This window comes from Mustela nivalis (assembly GCF_964662115.1).
Source record: "Mustela nivalis genome assembly, chromosome: 5".
NCBI classification, from domain to species: Eukaryota; Metazoa; Chordata; class Mammalia; order Carnivora; family Mustelidae; genus Mustela; species Mustela nivalis.
In genome coordinates this window covers 42,492,108-42,505,159 of record NC_139024.1, presented here as the reverse complement: position 1 = coordinate 42,505,159, position 13,052 = coordinate 42,492,108, and the positions used below count along the sequence as shown (strand labels likewise).

Genomic DNA, 13,052 nt, shown 5'->3' with positions numbered 1-13,052 from the left:
TTAGATTTTTGAGGAATCTCCATACTGTTTTCCATACTGGCTTCACCAATTTATATTCTCACCAACAGTGCAGAAGCATTCCTTTTTGTTCACATCCTTGTCAACATGTACCTCTAGCCATTCTAACAGGTGTGAGGTGATCTCATTGTGATTTTGATCTGCACTTCCTCAATAATTAGTGACAATTAGCACCTTTTCATGTCATAAACAGCTTTTTAGTTATAACTGAGTTTGTCAGAAAATTGTCTAGCAATACCAGATGCTGAAGATCTTCTGGAAATTAAAACTCAACTCAAATACAAAGTTAATTTGGCTTGAATGAACGAGTTTTAAATTCAAAATTCATTTCCACAAACTTTACACAAATTCATGTCCGAATCTGGGCACCTGCTATTCTATTTGGTTTGTTTTATCATTTTTAAAAATTATTATCATTTTTTAAAGTAGGTTCCAGACCCAATGTGGAGTCCAACATGGGGCTTGAACTAGGACCCTGAGATCGAGACTTGGGCTGCGATCAAGAATCAGACCCTCGGGGCGCCTGGGTGGCTCAGTGGGTTAAGCTGCTGCCTTCGGCTCAGGTCATGATCTCAGGGTCCTGGGATCGAGTCCCACATCGGGCTCTCTGCTCAGCGGAGAGCCTGCTTCCCTTCCTCTCTCTGTGATCTCTTCCCTTCCTCTCTCCTACTGTGATCTCTCTCTGTCAAATAAATAAATAAAATCTTTAAAAAAAAAAAAAAAGAATCAGACCCTCAACCAATTGAACCACCTGGGACCCCTATTTTTTTTTTTAATGCAACTGGCATACCAAGAAACTTTAACATCAAGAAAGTATGTACAAACCAGCAACCCTATCTATTTTTATCACAACCATGGCTACACACACCTTGCATCTTGGAATGTCAAGACACTAAGAGAATGACAGAGTATTAACTCTATATTTGAACCACTGTGCTTCTAAAATCCAGGCTGGAGGATAGCCTTCTTTCCCGTCTCAGAATGCTTTTCCCTTCCATTAAATACATTTTTATGTATTTAATACATAAATACATAATGTATTTATGTACTAAATGCATAATGTATTTATCTACATAAATGCATTATGCATTATGCATTTATGTACATAAATGTCTAGATGTTGTCTCCTTGTATTTCTACAAAACACAGACACACGAAAATCGAACCCTGGGAGGCTGAAAACTAAAAGTAAAGGGAGAAACTAAAAACGCCTCCTGCAAGCTCCCAACAGCTGAATCCGTGGGCGGCGCCACCACCTGGGAAGCTAGAGGAGCGGTCAGAGGCCTGAGGCCAGCAACGCACCCGCCCCTGCGTTTGCGGCCTCCACGCTGTAGGGGCCGCTGTGGCAATGAACCTGATGGGCGCTCTGGGCGGCTCTGTCCTGCCCGCGGCGAGGAGGCGGAGCTGAGAGGACGCGCAGGGTGGGTGACCTCGCAGCAGGTGAGGGGCGGCGGGTGATGGGCGACGGCGGGGAAACAGGGTGCCCTTCCCCCTACCCCCACTGTCTGGTCCCTGGCGTTGTCCAGGGGGCCGTCCTGTGGGCCTCGCTTCCAGGTGCGTCGGGCCTGACGGCGTTCTCTCCAGCCCCCCGAACCGTCGCTACTCTGTGGACGCCCTGAACCGTCTTTGGGATCCCTGACCTCATAGAGCCCATTTCCCGGCCTTCACATGCCAACATCCCGGCGCTGGCCCTGGGCGGCCTCACGTCAGGCACCCTCCCACTTCCTGGCCAGTTTCTTGGTGTCCCAGCTCACCAGGCTGCTCTTCAGAGGGAAGAGGTGCTGTGATTGTTTTCACCTGAAGTGCCTCTTTCCTTCAGTCACGTGTTCCCCCGTGCAGTTCCCCCGCGCAGTTTCTTTCTTTTCTGGAGGCTTCAGATGCATCTGTCTCTGAGTAATAGCCAGCGGTGGTGTAGCTACCACCGTATGGGGAGGGAAGTAGTATGCACCACTGCCTCAGATTGTAACAGCCGTTGGGCAAACCCTTCTCCCTTACTCAGGTACAGTAAATTCAAGAGATGGAAAGGCACTTTTTTAAACTTTTTTTTTTTTTTAAACATCAAAACAACAAATACAGAATCCATTTAAAAAAATTTAAATGATTATAATTTTATGTTTTGTAATTCTGGTGATAAAGAGTACCATTGGGGGTGAAGTGGAATAGGGGTGGGCTGGAAATTGAGAGACCTGGGTTATCTCACTCTCATTGGCAAAGACAGTCTCTTTGGGTCTAGGTTTCTGTGTTTAAAAAAGGGAATTGGACTAGGTGGTAAGCATGACAATAGCTGTCATTTATTGAACATCTCTTACATCCTTTAAAAAGTGTTATTTCACTTAATCTACACAGCTGTTCTGTGCAATAGATAACAGTACCCTTTCAGGTGGAAACTGAAGCCTGCAGAGGTTGTCACCTCTTCCAAGACCTCCAGCTTACACATAGCAAGACTGGAAGGAATTTGAGGCTATGCCGAATCCCTTGAAAACACAAAGCCGTCTGAGCCTATCCCAAACTTGTTTATTCTAATTTAAATTCTTTTTGAAGTGCTCTGACCCTGACTGCAAATGATTTTCTTAAATATTAAGATAGTGTGGTATGTGAAACTAAAATAACAAGTGTATTTTATATCTCCACTAAAATAGTTTGTCTATTTTAGAATTCTTTAAATCTTAAAAAAAAAGAGGGGGGGCTTTGATTATTACTAAGGTTCATTCTCACTAACATTCTATAATTCTGATGGTTTTGTTTTGACATCTTCTGTTGAGATGCTGATTTCAAAAATGAACATCTGAAGATGAAATTTTTCCCTAAAGTAACTCATAGTCTTTTTATCTTGGTCTGATTTCCATGTACAACATAATATAGTCATTCCAGTGAATTGTTCAATATCAGTTGCCAAATACACTCTGATCATCTGCCTGAGCAAAAAATTTAGTAAGGGAGGGAAAATCATCCAAAAATGACCAGTTCTGACTGTCTAGGACTATGTTGTACAGGCTCACACGTTGTGCATTAGTTCCAGGAGGGCACCATTCTCACTCACACTTTGAGGTGTGGATGACACTCATGAAGCTGTGTGAGGCAGCATCCTGTCTCTCTGCTGCTTTCTTTTCCAATCACGTATTTCCTTCACAAGAGGATGGGCAGAAGAAAAAGATGAACTTTTTACCAGGGAGGGACATATGAAGTAAATGCAGCTGAATTTAGATCCTTTTTATTTATGGGTAGGTATGAAAAATCTTACTCTGTTTTTAAAAAACATATAAACGGCAGTTTCATATCATTTGTCAGTAGGGGAACAAGAAATGAGTGATGGAAAAAATGAAGAAATACAAGTAGGGGCTGCTGGATAGATTGCACCCGCCAGGGATGGCCCCTTAGATACCTAATTTATTGAGTATTTTGCAAGTGGGCCCACACACAGGGTAATCACCAAATTGCTTCACCAGCAGCAGTGCAGTGCCAGGTTTCGGTCATCCCTGCCAGACTGTGTGTGTGTCTTTTTAACACAATAAATGACTTTTTTTCCCTAGCTTAAAAGTAAACCTATCTTGAAAGCAAGTGTAAGTCGAGATTGGTCAGTATCATATGCAAACAAGTTTAAGTGCTTGCTACTTACAGTGGTGAACAAAGAGTGAGGGGAGAAGTTGGACAAAGTAATGGGAGGACCGGAAGTTCTAAGGGAAGTGTGCTAGATGTTAAATAGATGTTTTTGTCTAAGGTACAGTGCATTTGAGTGGTGATGTCAGATTATTGCTCTGCTTTGAATTTATGATTAGTTCTGCAGCTTTTAAAAGTGGAATTTACATTAGCTCTGCACTTGAAAATAGCTTTACTTCTAGATTAAAAGTTTACTTTTGATGGAGATATTTGTTTTCCCCAAAAGTTTTGACAGTGAACACATCTGTGAACAACTAAGTTTTTGCACTCAATGTACTTTACGTAGACAACCAACACAAGTTGAATTTCTGCTCCAGCCATATATCTGTAGCTCTGTGGGCCAGGCATGTGAAGAGATTCAAAAGAACTTTCTACAGGAAAAGGTTTTTTGTTGTATTGTTTCTTATAGTTGTGTATAACACAATTTTTTTTCTTAATATTTATTTGACAGAGAGACACAGTGAACAGCAAGAGAGGGAACACAAGCAGGGGGGAATGGGAGAGGAAGAAGCAGGCTTCCCACTGAGCAAGGAGCCCCATGCGGGGCTCAATCTCAGGACCCTGGGATCATGACCTGAGCCGAAGGCAGCCACTTAATGCTTGAGCCACGCAGGTGCCCATAAGTAACAAATTTTTGACTACAAAAGCCCTTTTTGTACTCAGTAATCTATATTTTTTTATTTAAAGTATAGAATGATGTTAAGATTTCTTTGTTCAATAGATTATATAAACAAATTCATGCAATTTTGGGGAGAACTGCTATAACCTCCCTGTGACTGTGACTTAATAACATGCAGCAGTAGGGGCACGTGGGTGTCTTAATCAGTTGAACATCCGACTCTTGATTTCAGCTCAGGTCATGATCTCGGGGTTGTGAGACTGAACCCTGAGTCAGGCTCTATGTTCAGTAAGGAGTCTCTTTGTAACTCTCCTGATCCTCCTCCTGCCCCTTCTCTCTCTCTCAAATAAATAAAATCTTAAAAAAAAAAAAGAAAGAAAGCAGCAATAAAATTGAACTGTCTTATGCCATATCTGGTAAAAGACATATATAATGGAAAATGTTACTTATATACTTCGCAGAAAGTATACTTTCCATCCACAAATGATGGAAATTGTGGTACATGAAATCTTTTAAAATATAGTATGATAGGTAATCCCTTAATTTGTAATTGTCCCTTTAATAAACATTTCTGCTAGCTTCCAGTTCAGGTGTTCTTTGTCATTTCTGGTAAAAAGTTTATAATAAATAGTGTATTATTAAGGTGAATATGGATGTCTGGAGATAGCAGTATAATAAGGACTGTCTTGATTATTTACTTCCTTCATTCATTACAAAGAAAACATAGGTTCTGCTAAGGAAAAGAGGAGACCAAGGAATCTTGCAAATAAAATTAAGTCATTACAGGGATGCCTTAAATCTCAATTATATGTTCAATTCTTGATCTCAGCTCAGGTCTTGATCTCAGGGATATGAGTTCAAGCCCCGAGTTGGGCTTCCCACATTGGAGGTTGGGCTCCTTGCATTGGGCTTCCTGCTGGGAAGGAGCCTACTTAAAAAAAAAAAAAAAAAAAAAAAAATTAAGTCATTACAATTCATGTTAGAACCCTCTTTTTAAAAAAAATTTTACTTATTTATGTATTTGACAGAGAGAGTGAGAGAGATCATAAGTAGGCAGAGAGAGTGGGGGAAGCAGGCTCCCTGCTGAGCAGAGAGCCCAATTCAGGACTTGATCCCAAGACCCTGGGATCATGACCTAAGCCGAAGGCAGAGGCTTTAACCCACTGAGCCACCCAGGCGTCCCATGTTAGAACACTCTTAATCCATACTTTTTACAGACATTTCAATATAGGTTGAATTTCAACATTGAAGATCCCTTTGATTTGATTAAAAAAATTTTTTTGCAATCCTTTGATTGTAAAATAGTGAAATGTCTCTTTCTCCCTCTCTTGTTTTTGGATTTGAGGTAAGGATTGCATTAACCATCCTCAATTCTTGGCAAATTTTATCAGCACAGAATGTAATCACAGAATGATTAACGGTGGTCTGAGGACCCTTCTGTGCTTTACAGTATGTGCCCTCTGTACCCACTTTCCCCATTACCTTGTTTTTCTTCCCAGTGAACAATTTTAAACCATAGTCTACTAGATATCTTTGTTTTAATTACATGCAGCAGTTTCTCAATAATTGAAGGAAAATGCCACTTTGTCAGTTTATAGTTAGAATGAATGACCTTTGTGTATTTGCCTTTTCAGGCCTTCCTAGTATTTTTATCTAATGCCCCAGTTTCAATTAGCAGTATACTCAGGCTGTGATTTAGTCTTAAAGTGGCTGTTGTGTTAACTATTTCCTGCCTCACATTTCTTTTAATGGGCAGAGCTGATTTATATTCTATAATATTGCTTCCACTTAAATGATTGCTTCTTTTTAAATTTTTCTTTCCCAATGTTACAGTTAATCATGTTATTAACTTAAGTCAAAACATTACTGGAACTTACCTTAGGCATCTGGTGATCAGCATTTGTCACTTAAATTCCAAATGCATTAGTGGTACATTCCATCTACCCTGTTCTCATGGCTGAGAGAGAAAGATGAAATGCCAGCGGTTTTCATAGAATGAAATCAAAGCAATAGGAGTAGGTTGTTGCCATAAGAAAGGAGTAGCCACAAAGGAATTTACCATCCCTTCCCCATTTTGTTGACATTTGGGAAAGATTAGGCCATAGATGAAGAGGAAGTTAAAAGTATTGTTCAATAGATTATATAAATCAATAGATTATATAAAAGGGATTCTGGACCTAAAGCAGAAGCAAATGCCAGGTCCCTACTAAAGCTAATTTTCTTTTTTTTAAAGATTTTATTTATTTATTTGACAGACAAGAGATCACAAGTAGGCAGAGAGGCAGGCAGAGAGAGAGGAAGGGAAGCAGCCTCCCCACTCTGAGCAGGGAGCCCGACGCGGGGCTCCATCCCAGGACCCTGGGATCACGACCCAAGCCAAAGGCAGAGGCTTAACCCACTGAGCCACCCAGCCCCCCCCCATTAAAGCTATTTTTGTGTGATATCAAGAAGTTTAGTTCAGGATGGGGCACCCAGCTGGCTCAGACAGAAGAGCAGGCAACTCTTGATCTTAGGGTTGTAAGTTTGAGCCCCATATTGGGTATAGAGATTACTTAAAATTACTTAAAATAAATAAGCTTAAAATTTTTTTTTAAAGTTAGTGCAGGACATAGGCTCATAAGTAGACCTCTGGGTCAGCAGAAAGCAGTGTATTTTTTGCCAGCCTTGGGCATGATGAGTTTCAAGCAAGTGTATTCTGGCTGAACAAATTTCAGGCATCTTAAGGAATTGTTTCTAAGTTGTCTGTAGTGGGAAAAACAAAACAAAACAAAAAACAGTGTCCCAGTGGAGAAAATCAGTAACTTGCATACAGGGGAAATTTAAAAAACAATTGTTAGTTACAGTTTGAATGATGTTTGAAATGCTGATGAATTGTGTTCTTTGAGTTGCTACGTCATATACCTCATGGCCAAGGTCTGCAAAGTCCTTTGCAGAAGAAGTAAACAAAGCTAGATGATTGCTGTATTCTTGCAGAAGAGGTAAACAAAGCTAGATGATTGCTGTATTCTGCTGTAACACATCTTGGACAGAAACGTGAGACTACTTGTCATTGGCAAGTTGGTTTATCCTCAGTGCTTCAGAAATGCTCATTTGCTCCCCTGTGATTACAAAGCCAGTACACGCATCTGAAGGATGAGAGGTTTATTTAATGAATGTCCAGGAAACGCTGGCAAGAGAATGGAAGGAGCAAAATGCCATATCCTCCTGCTGGTAGACAGTTGCTCTGCCTATAACACACTCCTATGCTTGGATCAGGCATGTGTTGAGTTTTTCCCGTTGAATTGCATGGAGCTATTCTAAAGCTATTAGATGGGGGTATACTTTTCACAGTGAAAGCACACTGCTGAAACAACTTTTTCTAAATTTAAGTGGTGAAGAGAATACAGAAAATGTGATTGCTGAGATCTGGTGGTCTGTAGAAGCCATCCACATAGTGAAATTTTGGCTGAAAGCAGGTATGATTGCTATGGAACCCCTGAGGTCAACCTGGAAGACTGCAAACCAAGCGTGGTATTTGAAATACTCTGGTACTTAATTGCCAACTCTCTTAGTCTCCCAAACCAGTTTGATTTTAAAGGCTTTGTGGCTAGAGATAGTAGATGAACTATTTTCCAAGAGTGAGCAAATCCAAAAGTTGCTATAGGAGTGCTAACTAATGTCAGACTGGAGCCAGAAAGTGATGATGATGATGATGTTGATAATGACAGTGACAACCATAACCTCTGGTGGATGATGGAACAGAGGACAGTGAACATTTCAGAAGCCCTGGCAAGTATAGGTAGCATTGAGAATACTTTCCCTTCAAGTAAGTGTTTCTGACAAGGTGTTTATCCAACTAAGTGGTATAGATGAAGTAATCACTTCAACAAAAAACAGTTTTGGGAAAAACAAACAAACAAACAAACAACTCCTGGAGTGCCTGGGTGGCTCAGTTGGTTAAGCATCTGCCTTCGGTTCAGGTCATCATCTCCGGGTTCTGGGATCGAGCCCCTTGTCCAGCTCCCTGCTCAATGGAGAGTCTTCTTCTCCCTCTGCCTCTCTCCTACTCATGCTCTCTCTCTCTCTCTCTCTCTCAAATAAATAAAATCTTTTTTTTTTTTTTAAAGAAAATAGAAAAAAACTGAACCCTAATTTTCTCCACAATTAATAAAGGTACAAAAATATTGCTTTTATAAAGTCAATAAAATTGAAGACTTGAAGAATCCTTAATTGAACAAAGCCCCAAAGAGCGTTTAAATGTGAATGTTTGACTCTTGTTTTATAACATTTACCGTATGGTAGGGTTACAGCATTTCCCCAGAGAATTTTATTCATATTGTCATAATTTCAGCCTTTGGAAGCTCTCTTGGCTACCTTTTCCCTCCCAACTCTCCCTCACCCCTCCCCAGCATTAGATGGCAGGAATGATAAGAATAAGCTTTTGCCTAATGGTATCTAGAAGAGAGTATTCACAAAATGTTGACACTCCAGCTGGGAGAACTGGAAGCCAAAAGACACAGAGAGTTAGAGTGATTAAGAGGACAAAAGGATATTCAGATGAGAAGATGGCAGAGCAGTCCTTCCCAGAGAGTCGCTGACACACAATGAGGAGTGAAAGTAACTACCTGCCCTTACTGCTTGGTACTCATGCTTGGGTAGGCCAGCAGATGCTGAGCACGGGCCAGGGGGAAGCTGTGGGAGAAACTGAGGAATGCTAGCAGCCCTCCAGCTGTTTCAAGGTGAGCAGTAGTGACAATGGGAGGAAATGAAGGGTATGAATTACTCCCTGCCCCCTCCTTCCCTTAGTACCCCTTTCATATAACAAGTACAAGGTGGCTCAGATGAAAGTAGTAAAACAACTTTTGCCCGTTTCACCGGTTTGTTCTAAGAGATGGAATATTAAATAACTGTTTTACCAAACAAAATTTAAAGTACTGTTTACAGAGTACATGTTACAGAGTACATATTACAAAGTAATAAAATAATTGGCAATCACTTTGTATATAACTGGACTGGGATTCAAGAAAATGAATGAGTACAGAATGATTTTTTAAAGAACATTATAAAAAAATGGTCATGAAGGGGAAAAAAAAAAAGGTCTCTTTCTTATTTTAGGTAATAAATCCTCATTAGTCAAGAAGATGTCTTCAGCACCGGAGTCTCCTGGCTTTAAAGAGGAACCATCCAAAGAGAAAGACTTTAGAAACCCAGGGTTCAGAGGGGTCCGTACAACAACCTTATTTCGAGCTGTGAATCCAGAGCTCTTCATTAAACCTGTAAGAAATATATCCAGGATAAGTCATTATGTTCAGTTTAACTAGGCTATCAGAAATAGGAAGTTTTCATTTTATCATGAAAATTCTGTGTTGACTAGTAAGAGCTCACTGAATAAAAGCAGGTGGAAGGAAAACTTTAAATACTATTTCTCTAAATATACATATAAAACTATTTTAAGGGTATTTGAGAACTTTAACAATATAGTTGCACATTAATAGATCAACTTCTCAAATTCCTATCTAAAATTTTATTTTAATGGTTGCACTAATTTGAAATATTTTTTGCACTAAAGAAATATTTGTTTGATCAGGTATTATTGAGTAAATAAGATCTTCCATTGAAACAAAACAAAATGAATATCTGATCATTCTTTCTACAATCCCAGCTTTAACTGTATTATTTTTACTTAAGAGATATTGCAAATATCATGAAAAGTTTTAAACATACAATGTAAGGGAGTTAGCTAATCATTTATATTCTTGTTGCAAATTACTGAATATATTTGACCAGTTTTATTTTTACATAAATTTCTAATTATGTAAAAATAAATATAAATAGAAAAAATGTAAATGAAATCAAATATTATATAATATACTTAAATATATTGAATTTGGTTAGAATATTAATAACATAGTTGCCAGTGTAAACTGTTTTAAAGTTAAATAGGTCAGTTTAACAATCAGATCATTAAGTCAAGGTAGAATTTTGTAAAACCTTTGAACAAATGTGTTGTTTTAATTGCCAAGTGTATTTCAAGAGTTGTAGATTTAAACCCCTTTGAGCTTAGGGCTCTTCTTATGTCCATCCAAGTGGAAAAGTTTGACCTTTTTCTTTTGATGATTAAGATTTGAAATAGTAATACAACAGATGTGACAGAAGCAGAGAATACTAATTTAAACTTGTATCACTACTGTGCACTCACGCTGACCCTAAGAAACATTAATTTGTTGAGTGTGAACACAAAAGGGAAGATTTGAGTTATACTCTTGACAGGACAAAACATTTCTGTGGAGTTGTGAACATCTTTTCCTATTTTTTTTTTTTTTTCCAATTTCAGAGTTATATTGCTTTGTCTCTTAGGGTCTTGGATTTTTCAGCAGTTAGTCAAGATTATTATAACAGCATAGTATCTGCCCCAATCACTAAATTTCTTGAGGTTATAGAGTAGGTTCCCAGAGAAGAGTGTATACATTGTCATTTTTGCTGTACTTAATATATGATGTGAAAATGAAGGGCTTTTTGTTAGTTATCCATGAACTTAGGCAAGAAGAATAGCATATATACTTCATTCCTCACTTCCTAACAAGATTAAGTAATTGAAGGTTTGCCAGTGGGAAGCTTGGGTTGAGGCATGTTAAACAACTTCTTCTTGTCACCCAGATAACAGTGAAAACTCTGAGCACCAGACTCATTTCTGTGCTTCATTTCCCCAGCCTATCTCCCAGACACCACCATCCTGAAGGTGGAGGCCTGAGATCAGGCTGTACACAGGAGAAGAACTGGAGAGGAGAGCAGGAGTCTTTTCTAATCTCTGAATTATCAGGAGCTAAATTGATTGGATAAGGAACTGGGTAAATTGTTATAAGGGAAAAGCCCATAGCAGTGCTAGTGTGGTAATAGACTTGGTGTGTCAAGAGGAAAGTGCAACAGGCTTAGGTCTCCTCAATTATTAATCTTAATTAATGAGGATTTATCATTTTTTTTCTTTGGCAGAACAAACCTGTAATGGCTTTCGGATTGATAACCCTTTCACTTTGCGTGGCGTATATTGGTTATCTACATGCAACACAAGAGAATAAAAAGGACCTATATGAAGCTATTGATAGTGAGGGACACAGTTACATGAGGAGGAGAACATCTAAATGGGATTAATAGTGCTGGATACTGCAGATGGAACTTCATAAAAGGCTCTGAAATCTTTGAAGGAAAGACTGTGAGTGCATAGTATCAGCTTGTTCTAGAATGTGTTGATGAGGACAGAAGGTAACAGTTGCAGCCAGGCCTTGAGGCTGTATTCCTTACCTCATTCTTTTTCCATAGAGGGAGCTTCTCAATATTGTTCTTTTATTAAGTCCTCGTATCAAAGTGCCAGGAGAATGGAAGTCGTTTTGTTAATTATTAAGTTCTGTATAATAAAAGTACCCAGTGCTGTCAGATTTGCAGAGTATTTTTAATATTTTGAGGTAAATTGTGTATTTGCAACTGCTGTGAGGGTTTTGTTTTGCTATTTGCAAAGGCAGTGATCATTTTCTTCCTGGCACAGAACTTGTCTGTATTTATGAAAAAGGAAGAAAAAAAGAAAGAAAGATTGTAAGTAATTGTAAAGCCTGTAGTCCACATTCAAGACAGGTAATTTTTACAGAGTCAGAGATGACTCAAATATTTTGGCATTCTATTTCAGCTATTTTTGTTACAGAATTTTATTTCTTTTGAAAAGGTAGTCCCATTACTACTAACATGAGTAAATGGGAGAATAATCCAATGAAATTGGAGTTTTTCTTTGAAAAAGAAAGTATAATAAACTGGGATATGTTTTTATTTGATTACAACCAAATGTTACCTATTTTAGTTTTTATAAATTAATGTTACAATGATACTATAAACATAAAACCAAATTTTCTTATGGTTATTTTAAAACTAGAACTATTCAACAGATAAGAAGAGAAAGTCTTACTCTCCTGGGTTTACCTTATATAATTTAAATTTTTCTGACAAGGGTTTTGGACATGTTTCATTTATAGAGTTTTACCCTATTTTCCAAATCCCTGTAATTGGGGGGTCAGTAATAAATCTCACTTATGAAATTTTTTTCACTTCTTATTACCAAGTAACAATAACTGCATTGACAGAGTATAGTATAAGCTACTATGATGACAAATAACTACTTTATTGTAGTTTTGTAAGATATGTGAAAGTGAAATTATGTCTTATTTATAGATATTAAAGAGCTTAACTAGTTATCTATATGCAACTAAATCAAGTCTTTATTCCTGAGCTCTAAGTATTTCTTTGCTATGTCTCTCTATATAGTATACTTCATCAGTTTAAAATGCACTTAAGTGGTATAAAATGCCTTTTAATTTAAAGTATTATCTTTTGCTTTTGGTTTCCCTCTGTACTTAGGCTGTTAAGCTAGAATTTTTCTATTTTCAGCTTATGCATGTAATGTCATACCATCATCTTTTAGAATTCCTCTATTATTCAACAAAATAAGTTGATATTTGGTGGGGAGATAGTAGTTAGGTGAATTCTCAAGAGACCAACGCAGCAGGGAAGTGCAGTGGAAAATGCACAGAGCAACCTTAAGCCATGTGACATCTATGTATGTGAATACATACATATTCTCATGTGTCATTTCTGCTATATAGACTTTTATCAGCTCTTCTTATCAAGGTTACTTGTCTTTCAGGGGTGAGGGTTTGGCATGAGAAGAACATGTGTTAAAATCTAGCTTCTGCACTGACCAGTTGTGTGCCTTAGACTGTACACTTAGCCTCTGAGT

General features: G+C 38.4%; 1 protein-coding gene across 3 annotated transcripts; it reads left to right on the top strand.

Moving 5' to 3' along the window:
* Positions 1-1,377: 1,377 nt before the first annotated feature.
* Positions 1,378-11,706, top strand: SMIM8 (small integral membrane protein 8). Of its 3 annotated transcripts, none has more exons than XM_082730624.1 (3): positions 1,378-1,439; positions 9,389-9,549; positions 11,264-11,706. In XM_082730624.1, the coding sequence occupies exons 2-3, from the start codon at positions 9,415-9,417 to the stop codon at positions 11,420-11,422; spliced, it is 294 nt and encodes a 97-aa protein (XP_082586750.1). In that variant the 5' UTR covers positions 1,378-1,439; positions 9,389-9,414; the 3' UTR covers positions 11,423-11,706. The 3 variants fall into 3 exon arrangements, with proteins under 3 accessions (XP_082586750.1, XP_082586749.1, XP_082586751.1); XM_082730623.1 differs by having other exon boundaries at positions 1,379-1,458; XM_082730625.1 differs by lacking the exon at positions 1,378-1,439 and adding an exon at positions 1,786-2,017.
* Positions 11,707-13,052: the final 1,346 nt, after the last annotated feature.

What these genes read in the sequence shown, in the direction of transcription:
- SMIM8 (XM_082730624.1), top strand. Translation starts at nt 9,415, where the DNA reads ATGTCTTCAGCACCGGAGTCTCCTGGCTTTAAAGAGGAACCATCCAAA. An exon ending in CAGAGCTCTTCATTAAACCT is followed by an intron (nt 9,550 to 11,263) that starts GTAAGAAATATA and finishes TTTCTTTGGCAG; the next exon opens with AACAAACCTGTAATGGCTTT.